This window comes from Rosa chinensis, chromosome 5 (genome assembly GCF_002994745.2).
Source record: "Rosa chinensis cultivar Old Blush chromosome 5, RchiOBHm-V2, whole genome shotgun sequence".
NCBI lineage: Eukaryota > Viridiplantae > Streptophyta > Magnoliopsida > Rosales > Rosaceae > Rosa > Rosa chinensis.
This window is the reverse complement of record NC_037092.1, coordinates 27,182,338-27,199,824: the sequence shown is the minus strand read 5'-3', so window position 1 is coordinate 27,199,824 and position 17,487 is coordinate 27,182,338. Positions and strand designations below refer to the sequence as shown.

At 38.1% G+C, this 17,487-nt stretch overlaps 2 protein-coding genes and 1 long non-coding RNA gene across 3 annotated transcripts; all 3 read left to right on the top strand.

The window, feature by feature from the left end:
- The first annotated feature begins 1,828 nt into the window (after positions 1 to 1,828).
- LOC112165073 (cysteine-rich receptor-like protein kinase 26) lies at positions 1,829 to 5,465 on the top strand. Its single transcript, XM_024301485.2, has 7 exons — positions 1,829 to 2,825; positions 3,036 to 3,161; positions 3,242 to 3,333; positions 4,002 to 4,212; positions 4,341 to 4,578; positions 4,690 to 4,840; positions 4,976 to 5,465. Exons 1-7 carry the CDS (start codon positions 1,883 to 1,885, stop codon positions 5,291 to 5,293), a joined length of 2,079 nt encoding a protein of 692 aa, XP_024157253.1. The 5' UTR covers positions 1,829 to 1,882; the 3' UTR covers positions 5,294 to 5,465.
- A 7,882-nt stretch (positions 5,466 to 13,347) lies between these two features.
- LOC112203549 (inosine triphosphate pyrophosphatase-like) lies at positions 13,348 to 13,919 on the top strand. Its single transcript, XM_024344503.2, has 3 exons — positions 13,348 to 13,486; positions 13,598 to 13,726; positions 13,820 to 13,919. The coding sequence occupies exons 1-3, from the start codon at positions 13,348 to 13,350 to the stop codon at positions 13,831 to 13,833; spliced, it is 282 nt and encodes a 93-aa protein (XP_024200271.2). The 3' UTR covers positions 13,834 to 13,919.
- A 2,620-nt stretch (positions 13,920 to 16,539) lies between these two features.
- On the top strand, positions 16,540 to 17,170 carry LOC112168055. Its single transcript, XR_005810783.1, has 2 exons — positions 16,540 to 16,672; positions 16,908 to 17,170. It is a non-coding gene; the product is annotated as an uncharacterized LOC112168055 (long non-coding RNA).
- The last annotated feature ends 317 nt before the right edge of the window (positions 17,171 to 17,487 follow it).

Sequence of the window (17,487 nt, the reverse complement as noted above, 5' to 3'; positions counted from 1 at the left end):
GTGGGTGTGGCACTTTGATAATAAGGGTCTTTATAGTGTGAGAAGTGGGTACCATGTCTATCGAATGACAGAAAGTCTAGCAAGTATGGCTTCTACGACTTCTGGAAGCTCAAGAGGCACTACATGCATGCTTTGGAAGGGTATTTGGGGTGCACGTATTCCTCCGAAGGTGCGGTCTTTTGTTTGGAGGTTGAATAGAGGTATAATTCCTACGAAGGCTGCTTTGATTAAGAAGTGTCCAATTCCGGATGTCCGATGTGTATTTTGTTGTGATTACTTAGAAGATGACATGCATGTTTTTATGGGATATAAGAAAGTGGTGGACTATTGGCTGCATGGACCTCTAAATCTTAAGGTATGTACTCAGAATGGTGGTAGTATTAATGATTGGCTATTATTTATGCATGACTCTTTGTCTCCCACTAAGAGAGACTTGTTCCTTATGTTACTGTGGGCCTTATGGGTTGAAAGGAACAATGTCCTTTGGAAGGGAAGTGCTTTCCACCCACTTAATACTACAGCTTGGGCATCCAAAATGCTCGAGGACTACCAATCTTTGCACCCCTTGACGGTGAAGAAGAAGACTAGACTGAAGACTAAATGGCAGCTTCCCCCAAGTGGAAGGCTCAAGCTGAACACAGACGGGGCTTTCTTGGAGGCTACAGGACAAGGTGGAATTGGGGCTGTCATCAGAGATGAGTATGGTATGTGTCTAGCAGCAATTGCACGCCCCTGTTCTGGGGTTAGATCTGCATTCCATATGGAGTGCGAGGCTATGAGAGCAGGACTCCTCTTACTTATTCACCAAGGTATGGTTGATGTCAACATCGAGACTGATTGTGCTGCAGTGATTACTGCCCTAAATGGGAGCATGGAGGACTTCTCTGAGGTAGGGTGTATAGTTGAAGATTGCAAGGCATACTTAAGTGCTATTACTTCTTTTTCTTTACAACCTATTTTTCGTGAAGCAAATGGTGTGACCCATAGATTGGCATATCTTGCTAGTGTCTCCTACCTAGATGATTATTGGTTAGATGAGACTCCTATGATTATCCAGGATGTACTCTATTAGGATTCTTGTACTAGTACTCGAGGTGTAGGTAACATGTCCCCTCGCTGTACAATCATCCCTCTTATATTAATAATAATAACGGGCGTGGGGCTGAGCCTCCCAGCTAGGCTGGGTTCCAAACCCCTTTTTTAAAAAAAAAAAAATAGTTTTAACAATACTCTGATTCCACACTACCAAGACCCCAATTCAACACAAGCCCAAAGACAATCTTTCATTTTGCTCACTTTTCCAATCATCACCAATTTCTCAGAAAACACAAAAAAAAGATAGTGAAGCATTATTTTACCCAGAAACCATGGCCACCTCACAGGACAGGAGGGCCGGTCAGGAGCTTCTTTGGTCATTGCAATATCGGGAAACGCGTAACTAGGACCATAGGTGGGGTTTGATATAGAGACAGGATTCAATGTATTGAGCCCCTACTTTGATGCACCACACACACCTCGACCCCTATCACATTCCATTCCAGCCTCCGACCCCTGTCATTGCAGTATCAGGAAACGCGTAAATGCATGGGAGTGATGGGACCATAGGTGGGGTTGAGATTCTCTTTCAATTAATGTAGATACACCAGGAAACAGAAACACGACAGGTTATGATGCCACCGTCACCTGTGAAATTACATTGAGCCCCTACTTTGTTCCATTATGGAAACGCGTAACTGGGGGACCATAGGTGGTGGGGTTGAGATCGATAGAGACGATCACGCTGGCTACTAACTTACCTTTAAAAGCTCAAGAACATCTGAAAAAAATCTGTGTGTGAATAATCAATTTGAATTTGAATTTTAACTTGATCGAGCAAAAGAACATGGGCTCCTCCTCAACATGGCTGCTTCTTTTCTTTTTTGCTCCTATAGTAGTCTTAGACCAGCTTGTTGCTCCCAGCAGATCGAGGCAAATGGGTTTCTCAATATGGTTGCTTCTTTTCTTAATAATCTTAGACCTCCTTGTTGTTCCTACCTTAGCCCAAGCTTGCTCTACACTTGACTTCTGCTGGACATGTTCCAATACGTTCCAATACACTAATGGCAGCGTGTACCAAAAAAACCTCAACAGCCTCCTCTCCAAATTTTCTTCCAGCCCTACCCAAAACCAAGCTGACTCCGGCTTTTACAACTCTTCTCTCGGAGAAGACTCCAACCAAGTGAATGCAATTGCATTGTGCAGAGGAGACCTCGGACTCGAAGCCTGTAGTAGCTGTCTCAAGAACAACACCGTCTATCTGTTGCGAACATGTCTGAATCAAAAGGAAGCAATCTTATGGGCCCCCCATTGTATGGTACGTTACTCGTACAACTTGATATTTGGTATTGAGAAAGATGATCCTAGTGTATATATCCCTAGCCAAAATAATGTGTCAAACGATCAAGAGTACGAGCGGGTGCTTAATGAGTTCGAGCGGGTGCTTCATCCCGTGTTGCAATATTTAAGTGACAAAGCTGCTTCAGGGGATTCTGTTAAAAAGTACGCAGCAGGACATGCAACAGTTCCGGGAAGGGTGATATATGCACTTGTGCAGTGCACTCCGGATTTAGACAACCAAAATTGCAGTAATTGCCTTAAAAAGGCCATGTCTGATATTCCAGGCCATAATGGTGCAAGGCAAGGAGGACGAGTTCTTAAACCGAGCTGTACTCTAAGGTATGAGGCCGGTCTTTTCTACGAGGCTACATCAGATTCAGAAGTAAATGTTTCAACTCCGGTTACTCCAACAACTCCAGTAACTCCACCATCAGTTCCATCCAAGCAAGGTATATTTGTACCCCTGCGTATATAGAAGGCTTCTCTTCTCTGTTAAGGACTTCTATACATATAAAAAAAGTATGGATACATCAGTTAAAACTAAGGTTTGCTTATCGAGAGGCCACTCTAGCGATCATATAATATATATCAATAATTTGAACAATTTTTCTTTTAGTCAACAACTTTTCTGTTAACTAATATATATATATTTTCGGCAGGAAAGAAGAGTAACACAAAAAAAACTATCATCATCATCATTGTGGTTGTGATTGCATTTGTTACCATGCTTTTCACCGGCATATGCATTTTCTCAAGAGTGAAGCAACAAAGGGGGAAACTTGAAAGTAGGTTATATATATGTGTACTTTTGTCTCATTACTTTTGCGTTTCAAACAATTTTTCATTCAAGTTGTCGCTTTTTCAGATGAATATGACTTTGAAATTATAAGATCTGCAACGGGTGACTTTTCTGATGCCAATAAGCTTGGACAAGGTGGATTTGGAGCTGTTTACAAGGTAACAAAATAGTATACACAAAATGGTATACAGTTTTACCTTTTATTGCAATTGCAATCATTTTGTGTTAAATAAAATTATGCTTCTGCTAATTTGTTAATAGGTAATTTGCAATTGTTTTCTGGTACTTGCAAATGTGAAAGTAGCAAAATCATTGTTGTTGTGGTGGGCTTGTATGGGATACAAGTATGTCAATATTTTCATATTCCATATAGTCATGGTCAATAAAATCAGTAAAGAATGAGTCATGGTGGTTGTTTTGCAAATGAAGTGATTGATGATGATGTATATATTCATGTATCCAAGATATATTTGATGGTTTTATAATCTCTTTCAATATGTTTCAACCAATTTGGTTGCTTGCTAATTCTTCATATGGACTATTATTTCATCTGCCATTAACGTTCATGCATGATCTTGAAAATATGTCGATTATATCACAATCAAAGACAAGAAGAAAATTTAACCTATAAGAAAATATTTAATTAATATTTAGATATATAAAGCATTTAATTCTTATTTTATTTTTATAGATTCTTCTATTTTTATTTTTATTTATTTATTAGGAGGGGTAAATATGAAAGTTTGATGATAAAAACATAGAGGCGTGTGCATTAAGTAATTAAAGGTGTGTATATAAAACTTCTCTTTTATAAACTTACTTTCAGGGTAGGCTATTGAACGGACAATATATTGCTGTGAAAAGACTCTCCAAGAGTTCTGAACAGGGTGAACGTGAATTTAAAAATGAAGTCATGTTACTTGCTCAACTTCAACATCGAAACTTAGTAAGGCTCCTAGGGTTTTGCTTAAAAGAAGAGGAAAGGCTCCTCATTTACGAATATATGCCTAATGCAAGTCTTAATCACTTCATATTTGGTATGGTAACCTCTACTCCTCAGTATATTTTCTAGTTATTATTTCTTATAGATTTTATATATGAGACACCAAATTAAATTACGCCTCTAGAATATAGTACCACATCTATCTAATAAAATTGGTTTTAGATCCAATCAATCATGGGCATTTGGATTGGGAAACACGTTACAAAATCATAGGAGGAATTGTTCGTGGTCTTCTTTACCTCCATGAAGATTCTCGACTTCGAATTGTTCATCGCGATCTCAAACTTAGCAACATTTTGCTAGGCGAAGATATGAACCCTAAAATTGCAGATTTTGGTATGGCAAGATTGTTTGCTATGGATCAAACTCAAGGAGCTACAAAAACCATTGTTGGGACCTAGTAAGTATACATTGTACTCTTAACCTCTTCTCTCTCTTTTTTTTTTTTTTTAATTATTTGTTTTTTTATGAATCAAAATAATTGGATATTTAATTTGATGTGATCATGTAGTGGATATATGGCGCCAGAATATGCAATTCATGGCCGCTTTTCTGTCAAATCGGATGTCTTCAGTTTTGGTGTGTTAGTTCTTGAGATAGTTAGTGGTAAGAAGATTGGTAGTTTCCGGAATGGTGAAAATGAAGAGGACCTTCTAAGCTATGTGAGTAAGAATATACAATCAAGTTATTACATTAAATCTCCGTATATTTCTCTCTTATGCATGCAACAGAAAAACCAAATGGGTAAAGTCTTGGTTGCATAATGTCTTACTTAAACATTTTTGTAATTTTTATAGGCCTGGAAAAATTGGAGGGATGATACAATTCCAAATATTATAGATTCCATGTTGACAACAGGTTCAAGAAATGAAATGATCCGATGCATCCACATTGGTTTGCTATGTGTCCAAGAAAATGTGAATGACAGACCAACCATGGCTTCAGTTGTTTCCATGCTTAACAGTCATTCTCTCACTCTGTCAGTACCATCCAAACCTGCATATTATTCGCATTACAACTCTGAATCAGACATAGACACATCTAGTGCATCTGAAAGCTTTATTTATGTGTCAAAAAATGTGGTTTCAAATATTACTGAACCATACCCACGCTAGGGGCCAAGTGTTTAAATTTACTTAAGTTTATGGAGATCGTTTATTTGTTTAAGTGAGCATTTGAAGCTAGTTTCTTCCATCAAAATAACAAAAAGTATGTAATGATTTCAGCTGACCTGAATTGAAGTTACTTATGGTTAATATTGATGTTTTTTATTTTTGTTTTTCTCTACTATTAGAACCAATGATCATTTTGAATTTGCTTATTGTTTTTTTTATTCTTTATATTTGTATGTAATTGAATGTTTTTTTTAAGGGGCTGATGCAGGCTACCTTCAAATAATTGAATGTTATTTTTGCCTTATTAAAGCATTTTTAATGTGCTTGAATGCTAATGTGCCCCTTAAACTTTGTCATAATTGTCAATTTACACTGCAAACTTGCAATTGTGAAAATTCACATATTTATTTGGCTTAACTTGTCAATTTGCTTTATCTCTATCAATTCAAACATGTTTGAATCAAATGTTCGCAAGTAATTGATGTGGCACCTATATAATACATTTATTTAATCATATGTCTATCACACACGATAAATTAATGACTAAAAAATTAAAAATTAAGAAAAAAATCAAATAAGTTTTCAATACATTTTAGAAGAAGCAAATGAAAAAACGATTGATAAGATGGATAAAAAAACATCTAATTTGACGAAATGAAGGAAATTGACTGAATTTTTTTTTTTTTTTGAATAAAGTATCATCATAGATTTTATTGATAAAGAAGGTTGAATGAACGTTACATACCCTTTCACTACTATCTATAGACATACAAGAAGTTATGGTGAAATCATGGTGGTACATAGGATAGGTCCATTAATTAGATTTGCATGTCTTGCTCACTTATTAAAGTAATCCTATCCAACTACGCATACTGGTTAAGCTTAATAAAACTAAACTAAAAAACCTGGGTACAAATCTGGACCCTAGAAAGACCAGGCCCACTTAGTAGCCCAAGAAGCCCATTCGCAGGCAGGCTCGCTGTCCCCTCCTCCACCGAGAACTGGGCTCAAGTTTGAGCAGAAAACAAGCCCAAACAAACTGATCTGGACACCCATAAACTGGCCGACATCATCTCCGACGGTTTCTGCGACACCGGTGAAGACTTCGGCTAAATTCAGGCTGTGTAGAGCGGCGCCCAGGCAGTTGCAACGTCAACCCAATGGGATCCTAGTTGAGGGCGTCGGAGCACCTGTGAATAGGAGACAGTCCAGCCGATGGCCGGAGAGAGATTGATGGCCTCGGTGACGGAGTGAGACAGACATCGAGGCTGATCGGAATCAGATGTTGAGCCACCCAGACCACCGCTAAAACTGATCGGAATCAGTTTGATGAAGAGGTCCCGGCTTTCGGCCCCCATCATAAGAGAAGGTTTCTTGTAGACCTTCTTACAACAAACCATAGAGAGAGATTAGACGTCCTGGTATTGAAGATTAGTGGCCAGAGCTGCCACTTTAGAACCCATCACCGTCATAAGGCGACAAAGCTAGGGTTACGCAAAGAAGATCGCGGCTAGAGAGAGAAAAAGGTTTCTCATTAAGTAAATTGACTGAATTATGCATGGAACATCCCTAATTAATTTGATGAAATTATAAATGAGAGTTGTCTAATTTGACCTGATTATTTTAAGTAAATGACCCAAAATTTTTGCAATTACAAATTCAAGGTGCAAATCGACAATATTACCAAATTCAAGGAGCATATTGGCAATTAAGTATTTCCCATTGATTATTAAGAACCAAATGAAAAGTCTAGCCTCAAAATTGATGCTGAGAACCAAAAAGCAAACACTAGCAGCAGCTAATCAAGCACAGTTTGTCTCCTTCTCTCCAAAATTACTACTGAAAAGAAAACTCTGCTTGATCAAGCAGAACAGCAGCTAATCATCCTGACCACAACATGTACATGGGAAAAAGGAATATATTAATTCTTTGAGAAAAAGTTTCAGACTCTATGTATGGTATAGAGATGTATTAATATTACCTGTGACGAATAACTATCATTATCTATGTCATCTCCACTAGAATTTTTATTTGTATCAACATTAGCAGTTCATTCGATTCCTTACTTGAGGATAGAAAGCTGAAGAAGAAATCCACTTAAATTAATTGGTTCTTTGTACATGTCAATAACACAATTTAGAACCCTCAGAACACCTACAGTCAATAGTTTAACAAAATCAAATTAATTGGTTCTTTGTACATGTCAATAATGACCAAAATTTAGTGAAGCTAAGAGTCGTGCTATGATGTTATTGCAATACGACGATGACATAAAAGGGTAATAAAAGTAAACTGCTATCTCGATCGTCTGCTTTATTCAATTGTAAGACAAGGATATAATCCATAGCTATGATGACTGTTATTCTTTTTCAATTTAGTCAAATTAATGACCATTCTTCACACGTGCTTCAACAATCCAGAAATCAATAATTCAAAATTGAACAAACAATGAACAATCAAAAGCTTCAGAAAACAAATTGGAAACAAATATCTTGAGAGAAGAAGAATCATACCTTATTTGTCTTAGAAACAAAAAACCAGGGAAATCAAAGGTGATTGTTTCTTCGAGCTATCTAACCAAATATAAGCCAAGGAGAAGCTTTACTCAGCATCTGAGCTATAAAGTTTCATTGGGTACTTTCATCGAACAGTTAATGGGCATATTTCACAACTGAAGAAGAAATCCACTTAAACGAGGAACCAAATTACTCTGTATGAAAAATAGTTGAGAGAAGAAAATATCTGTAAGCGGGCTCTTGGGTTTTCTCTCACTCTTGTTTCACGCTCTTTTCTTTTGCGAGCGCCAAATAGGAAGACAAGAAATTGGGAATTTGGAAACTAAACGGACCCGAGTTGACTAGTTGGAGGCTTAGAAAAGGGTGAGTCGCTTGACTTAATCTCAGTCGTCCAAGCTCACTAAAACAGATCCAACGGCTGTAAGTGTGTTCCTCAAATTGGCAAAAAAATGTGGGAGATTCCTTTTTTTAGTCTTTTAGCATTAGACCAACTTTCTGATCATATTTTGGCATCTCAACCGTTCAATTTTTAGGTCCTAATGTGTAGATCACTTATGAAAATTTTCAGCCCAATTAATTATCGTTAAGGCATTCAAAACTGCGATTTAAAATTATAAGTATGAACGATTCAAGTTTGACAGATTTGGTTCGTCCATTGATTTAAAATAGTTTGATACCTTAACAATCACCAATTTGGCTGAAAATTTGCAGAAATGTTCAATACATTAGGACCTAATAACTGAACGGTTGAGATGTTGAAATGTGATCGAAAACTTGGTCTAATGCCCTATTCCTAGAAAAACAAAAAAAAAGGATCCCTTCGTGGAAAGACCCTCTACATATATAGAGAAATTTTTTAAATATACACCCTCAATTACTCAATGCACATCCCTTATATTTTTGTCTCATTTTTTTCATCAAACTTTCATCTATGCCCCTCCTCATTAAATAAATAAACGAGAAAAACTTTATAAAAAAATTAGGTCGGCTATGTATCATAAATTTTTATTTAGTACATTCTTTTACTATAATTGATTTATTATGGAATTATTGCTAATTAACTCAGGGACATATCAAAATGGTATTTACTAATTACTTTTCTTCTTTTTTATATCAAGAAGTTGGTATATATCCTTTCAAAAAAAAAAAGTTAGTATATATATCGCTAGAAGATTGAATAACTGAACTTTCTTACCTTTGTTGTTCTTCAAGTTGAAAAACTTAATGCCTCTAAGATTTGATATGTCAATATCTTCATGATCCATATAGTCATAGCCAATATTAAAATCGGTAAAGAATGAGCCATAGATGTAGTTTCACAAATGCGTGAAGTGATTGATGATGATGTATTCATGTATCCAAGATATATTTGATGGTTTTATAATTTCTTTCGATGGCAACCAATTTGGTTGCTTGTCATTGACGTTCGAGTATGATATTGAAGAGAGGCTGATTGTATCTTGAAGACGAAGAGAAAATTTAACTATTGTTTAAGGAAAACTGAATTGGGTGAGAATTAAGTTGTGTTTTCATTGATAATAGGAGCCTCTTTATATAGAGGATTACAAGGCATAAAGTCTGAATCATACAAGGAAAGATAATCTCTAGATTCTTCTAATTAAACCCTATTACCACTAGGTCAAGTAGCTTAGAGTTTGGGCCTGACACATATTCTGAATTTACTTGAACACTCCCCCTTGAGTCGCCCAAACGTGGTGCTCCTCTCGTTGCCTCATTAAAAACCTTGTCGAGTAACAAAAACCCAGTGGGACAAAAATAACCTCGGTCGAAGGGGAAAAAGAGCACAACACACCCTTCACGTTTCAAGACTATACATGTAAACATCTCCCCCTAATGTCTGCATCTCCCCCTAATGAATACGGTCATGAGAGTTCGGATAACTTCCGCAAACGATGTTACCAACATGTTCCTCGAAAGTGGAATTTAGGCAATGACTTAGTGAGCAAGCCTGCCACACTGTCCTCAGATTGAACCCAGTTCGCTTTGATCTTGAGGAGAGTTTGTTGTTGCTGATTATCCTTGGTGTTGTCGCTTTTGATGTAGCCTTGCTTCATTTGTTTAAAACAAGCAGCATTATCCTAAATGCTCGTAGGCTCATCTGTGGTAGACTTCAAACCACAATTTTTCGAACATGCGTAATTATGGATCCAATCCATATACATTCACGAACCATTTCATGAAGAGCAATGATCTCTGCATTGTTCGAAGATATAGTGACTAGGGTTTGTTCTGTAGACCTCTAAGATATCATGGTCTTTATCCATGGTGAACACTTAACCAGTTTGGGAATGACCTTTGTATGGGTCAGAGAGATACCCAATATCAGCAAAACCTTCCAAAACACGTGTCGTTTTGGGATGGGGATAATGGACGCATGCTAGTGTTGGCGGCGTTCTTGGTGTGTGATGGGTCCGAATCCATCATCTTTCTGTAGGGATAGAACAAGCCCATATCAATAGTACATCTCAAGTATTGAAAGATATCTTTTACACCAATCCAATGGCGTCGCGTTGGCGTGAAGCTATATCTAGCTAACAAGTTCACTGCAAATGAGATGTTCGATCTTGTGCATTAAGCTAAGTACAATAATGCGCCTATTGTACTCAAGTAAGGCACTCCTGCCTCTAGCACATCTTCGTCATCATCCTTTGAACGAAGAAGATCTTTTTTAGGATCAAGACTACGGACGACCATGGGGGTGCTTGAAGGTTTGACCTTGTCAAAATGCCTAAGCATCTATCAACACGATGCTCAAGTTCCAAACCGAGACATAATCGTGTTCTCCCAAAATCCTTCATCTCAAACTCGGATTTCAAGTGTTCAGCAGTTTCCCTTAATTCTTTAAGGGCTTCCAATGAAGATCATGTCCAACATAAACCGCGATAGAATCTGAAACTTGTTATGGAAACACGTGGGCATATCCCTTCCCAATCAAGTAGTCATCTTAATGAGTGTTTCAACCTCTTTGTAAACACGCTCCGTGGTCTAAAGCCACTTGACTTGGGTAAATGAAGTTCACCATGAACCTTCATGTATATTTCGTATCTAGATCCCCATAGAGATACATAGTGACCACATTTGTAAGCTGCATAATCAGTTAATGGGAGACTACTAAACTAACAGGGTAGTGGAGTACAAAGACATCCAGTACGAGAGAATATGTCTCATCATAGTCGATTCCAGGGCGTTTTGTGAGAAGCCTTGCACCATAAGGCGAGATTACCACCTCTTTTTCTCATCACGCATTCTAACGAAGACCCATTAGTCAATAGGTTTTATGTTAGGAGGTGTTGGCATCACTGGCTCAAAAACCTTCCTCTTCGTTAGAGAATCCAACATAACCTGGATCGCATCTTTCCATTTAGGCCAGATTTCTCGACGTTGGCATTCATTCATCAACGGAGCATGGTTCGATATCATCGGACTCAACAAGCTCATGCGTAATGGAAAAAGCGATTACATCATCAATTATGATGGAGTTTCTATCCCACGTCTTATGTACACTAGTGTAATTTTCATAGAGCTCTATATTCTCAGGAATAGGTTCTGACGTTGAGGCGTCCCCCAACGATAACCCTAACCCAGAAGATTCTCATGAGATGGATTTTAAGTCTTGATGATCAAAGGATTGGAATGTGCCAAAGTGTCCTTCAAACCCACGGGCCTCCCACGCATCCTAGCTAGGGCCATGACCTATAATGCCAGAGTGTCACTCTTTTTGGCATTGGCGCCATGCCTACCTCCGTGTAGGGTGGCGCTACATCCTCTCGTAGGGACGTACTTCCTTGCCGGCATGTTTGCAGCATATTTGTGTGATCCCGTTACTTTAACAGGGATCGAGATGAGACATAGTAGGGACAGGCCACGACAATTCCTGTCGTTCCTGCTGAACATCCGTGTTCTTATCTCCCCCTAACGACGGGAAGACTATCTCATCAAAGTGACAACTCGCAAATCTAGCGATAATGAGATCACCTTGCAAGGGCATTAAGTGGCAGACGATTGTTGGAGTCTTAAATCCAACGTAGTTGCCCATTCGTCTGTAAGGACCTGTCATAGAGTGTTATGGCGACGCAATTGTCACATAAGTGGTACACTCAAATATGCATAAGTACGAAACTTGTACCCAGTCACTAGCTGTAACGCAGAGGTAGAGTGAGTGGCGGTAGGTCGTAGACGAATGAGCATAGCTGTATGTGATATTGCATCACCTCAAGCTGATGTAAGGAGATTGGTGCGCATTACCAATGCAATAACCATCGAAAGTCGTCAATGTAAACTCTCTAGCAATGTCAAATCCAATTGACTGAAGATGATGATCTAGGGAGTGAGCCCGTTGTTGTATGATATGTGCTAGGAGTGTAGCATAAGCAACATTTACAGGTGGACAATGACACAACACGTGACTAGCATGTATGCGTGTCAACTAACATCATGAGATATTTAAACGTCCGCAAGTTGGTTGAACTAGTCCACATAATCCCCACCGACTCTATGTAAGAACAGAATGAGTATTTTTATATCCTTTGCATAGGACTGTCTCAGTCCTAATTTCCCTAAGGAACGGGCTTTGTAAACTGAGTTAGGGGTTTTAAAAGCAACCAATGAGGATTTTGCACTACTAGAATAATGTCATTAGACATCACCACTATTAAATCGGTCAGGATTGCACCTGATGTTAAAAAATGTACTAACATCAGTTTGTGAAATAACGATTTCTATTGTTATTATAGACTTCAGTCATCAAATAAACCGATGAGAAAAGTTTCGTTATGAAAATTTACAAAAACGCGAAGGGACTAAGTTGAAAAATTTGAGAAACGCGGGACTTAAAATTTCATTCCGCCCACACTTAGTTATTTTTCTCACACGACTTGCCTTGACTTTGAGTCATTCCCAAACCCTAACTCATTTTCACCCGACCTCCTCGGCTTCCTCCTCCGCCTCTAAGTAGCACCCTACCCTTATCACTCCAACCCTTACAACCTAGTCTCTGAGCTTCGGCTGTTGTGCCTCCTCAACACCACAACCCTTCAGCACTAGTCCTTCTCTCTCTCTCTCTCTCTCTCTCTCTCTCTCTCTCTCTCTCTCTCTCTCTCTCTCTCTCTCTTCCGTTTCTGTTTTCTCTTGTTCCGAATCTGAACAAGCCTCTGTTGATTTCGTAATCTAACAATCTGTTTCTTCTGTAAAACTCTAATTGCAGGCGTCGGAGAACCCCATGAGGGAAATCAAGGTCCAGAAGCTTGTCCTCGGCGAGAGCGGCGATCGTCTCACCAAGGCCGCCAAGGTCTTGAAGCAACTCAGTGGCTAGACACCTGTTTTCTCCAAAGGTGAGATTTTTAGGGTTTCTCTGTTCATTTTTGTTTTAGGGTTTATGTGTTGGTGTGTTGTGACTGTGCGTGTGCAGCTCGGTACACCGTGAGGTCTTTCGGAATCAGTTATTTGACTAGAGAGGAACCCAGAAACTTTGGTCTCACTCTCAGAGAGAGAGAGAGAGAGAGAGAGAGAGACCGAAAAATGGCGGGGTTGGGAGCAAGAGGAGGTGAACTGGTGTTGCCAAAGCCGGTGACTTTTGTGACCGGAAACGCCAAAAAGCTTGAAGAAGTGCGCGCCATCTTGGGCACCTCCATTCCCTTCAACACTCTCAAGCTCGATTGTAAGCACAATCAATCTCTCTCTCTCTCTCTATATATATATATATCTCTCTTTAATTTTGGATTTTGGATCAAAAAGATTTAGGCTTTGTTTGTTGTTGGGTTTTTGGCAGTGCCAGAATTGCAAGGGGAGCCTGAGGACATCTCCAAAGAAAAGGCGAGGTTGGCTGCCGTTCAGATTAATGGTCCTGTGCTTGTGGAAGACACTTGCCTCTGCTTCAATGCCCTCAAGGGTCTACCTGGTTAGTCCTCAATTTCTCTATCTCCTTCCCCACGTTTCTTTCTGTTAATTTGGTATTGTTTGGTTCTAATTGATTGTTTAAATTTCAATGCAGGGCCTTACATGTAAGTTTTTCATCTTGCTTGCTCTCACCAGGTGGATTTATCTTTTGTTGCTCAAAATTTGATATTTTTATCATATGGAGCAAAAAAAAATGATTGATTTTTGATAACTAGAAGGTTCATGAAGGCAGTGGGTTTTGTGAGTAAATATTTGTGTTTGCTTGTTGTTTTATTTGTTTTCAATTCCACTATGTTTGAATTTAGGATACCCAATTGGATAGTGGTTGAAATTATTGCATACATGCAGATCCAGTTCTATAACTGGTTGAAGTTATTTAACTTTTTCTCTTTTCCTTTCCCTTCTTTTTCCTTTACACAATCCTGTCTTCTTGTAACTAAGCCCCTGTTGTCCTAAGATGAGCACTGCTCTCTCATTCAACCTCTCCCTCTCATGGAGATTTTTGAATTTAAAGAATCAGACAATGATTGAATGCTGCACTTGGTTTCTTCTCTCATTATAGAACAAAAATGATGTTAGTCTTGGTTTTCTTGCGTACTTTCTGTATGTGTACCTCTCTTTTGATGATATAGAAGTGAGTATACTTATCCAATTATATATCCTCTATCAAAATATGATATATGGAGTGAATTTGAGGCCCTGCCTAAACCTTTTAGGAGGGGAACACTGGCATTGGCATCATCCTTGTAGTCCCAATGCCTAAACCTGCAGTTGGCTCGGTCTGGATCAACCTCATGCCAATGTCAGAATGTCTGATATGCGTTGTCTATATATCTTCTAAGTTCTGCAGACTCACAATCTGTTGTAGGGAGCTGGAAAAGGTATGGTGCCTTTTCAAATGTTATTGCTCACTAGATATTGTATAAAATTAATATAGAAGCATGCTCACAGCAGCAACAGGAAAAATTTGGTTCTGTTTTCTTGTCCTTCTAAAATTAAGTTAAATCTATTTTCATATTTAATACGCATAACAAGCATGCATGGCGTACTGTACTACTGTTTTGGAAGAAGATAAATTGGGTAGTTATAATGGAGAGAAATAGAAGAAAAGGAACAAGATGAGGATTGATCCAGTGTTTTGACCAACGTAAGAAATCAGCTTGCTTTCATAATGAACATGAAGAAAACCAAATTGTCTATTTATTTCAAACTACGTTTCTGGATCATGACTACTTTGACAATTTTATTAAGTGACAAGGTTTTCATTCACAAACTGTAAAACTGTAGTATCTTGACAATTCTAATGATTATAAAATGCTACTCTTCTTTTAAATTAGTTTGGTGATGAACCTAGAATTTGATTTAATATTAGATTCACTCTGATTTCTTGCAAGTGGTCTTCTTGTTGTATCATTCCTTATTCAAGATTCACTACTTTTTCCTTTGATGAGCATGTGAACTGTCTGGATTTTTGACATTTATTTTACTGTATATTCTGCAGGTTCACAACTAGAGTAGGAGAGAGACCTGGAGGGTGCAGCAGCTAAACATAAGAGAAAGCAGGCTTCATCAAACTTTGAAAAGACCTCTAGTATAGATGGTATGGTTTATGTTTTTTGTTCGGTTGGATCATGTCCTTGATTTTTCTTTAAATGGCATATTAGAGGTCCGTAATATCTAATGGTTTTAAGTTTGTAAATAATAGTTTTGGGTATGAACTGGTATAATTCAAACTTATCATGTTGGTCGCAAATTTTATAAATTACAATTTAACAGTTTGCAAAAGAATAGTCTAGAGGTCTTCCCAATGTTGTTGGTGACAAGTGGACAACAAGTGAATCTCTCAAGTTATTTGCTATTAGGCTATATGTGACAATTACGAATTTTGTCATTTGCTGCCTAGTATCACAGAGGCATTGACATTTGCTCTTCTTTAAACAATACATGTCAACTGTTCTTGGGTGAAAAAAAGTAGAACTGCTCATAAGTATCCTTATGCCTCCCCTGCTTCCGCCCAATCCAACAATGTTTCTGCAAAATTCCTGATATGCTGCATTCACATATAGGGGCAGTGTTTCTGCGTTTGGTTTTCTTCTTGTGTAGCTTGATGTGTATGTGTATTTTCTCGACTTTCCTATAGGTTCAAATGTTGACCATGAGAGAGACCTGGAAGATGCAAAGGATAGATCTAAGAGAAAGAAGGTTCCTACAATTCATGACTGCAAGCAGTCTCCTTGCATTCCATCTGGTTCAGTCTCGCTTTCTCAAGGATCTCTCACAATTCGAACTCCAATTTGCCGATCGGGTTCAGTGAGGGTGAATGGGAAAGAGATAAGTTACAGTGAGTTTTTGGAGAGGTACATGAGCTACCACCCCTCAAAAGCTAGCGTTTATTGATGTCGCAAAAGGAGTCACATGTTTTCAAAGTTGAAGGTGCGTGTATTTTTGCCACACAATCATCCATTCCATTATAAATTAACCTGTCAATGGTATATAATAGATCTTTAACATTGTTCAAAACTGACAAACTTGTAATTATATCTCAACCAGTAATGGGAAGTAAAGTTTACTCATTCATGTTTATGCTGTAAGTCCTATGTTTTCTCAGTTCACTTATCCTTTGAAATTGCTCTAGTGCATGCTTGAGACTAGCTTGGTTGACAACATGGGCCATACATTTTCTATACAGTTCAAGTTTTTGTTTCAGAGCACATGACTATCACGATTTGCTTCTATTATCAATTTATCATATCAAATTGTAAAATGTTTTTCAATATGGTATATTTGCTACAGGCAGAAACCTTGATTACATTTATCTGGCAGCTATCTGCGTCTGGAGATAGTGGAGTACCTGAAGTGGTAGCTGATCCTCTAGGTGAAGTTTCGAGGACATTTCAGGAGGTTGGAATATGTGTTGTGCAACAATGTGCTAAGATTCGCCAACAAGGTAAGCTATCTTAGACCTCCAGTACCTATTCAGGTTAACAAAGTTTTCTGGTAAATTACCCTAGTAAGATTAAGGGAGTAACTATGTATAGAAGGTATTAGTATCTCCAAAGCTTTGAAATCAAATTTTAGTTTGAAGTTGTGTTTTTCCAACTTAAAACCTTGCAAGCTAAATTCCCTTATTCTTTTACTGAACTGGTCCTTTTCTAATGAAATATTATGTTTTTCTATTGTAGTCTCAGCAGCAGTGACCTATGATAAATCTATCAAGGCAATAAGAGTGAGGGTACCAGATTCAGATGATGAATTTCTTCTCCATCCTGCAACTGTGAGACGGAATGACCACTCTGCCCAAAGTGTGGTATGACTAGATTTATTTGGAAGCACCAAGTATAGAGCTCTTTTGTCTGTTCTTTTTTTCTTTCTCAGAGTAGCACACTATTTCTGCAAGATGACGTGCATATAATGTTTGATTTATGACACTGGTCCTTCAAGAAAACTACTTCTGCGAGTTCTGTCATTTTCACATGAGCACTACATCACTTCATAACTTAGTTTAAAGCAAAGAGAAGTAAGAATACAGCTGTTGAATTTTACCTGCTTTGCTTTTTTAATGTTTAATGTTTAATTTTTAATTTTTTAATTTTTTATTTTAAGATTATTCTAGAGTTAGAAATTGATGTCCGTGTAAAACAAGACTTTGGAGAGAAACTAGTTGATGGGGATATATAGTAGAGGTGGCTAAATTTCACACCAGAACTTTTCAATGGTCAAGGTTCAGAGCAAACAAAATGTTACTTTCTAGAAAGAAACTAC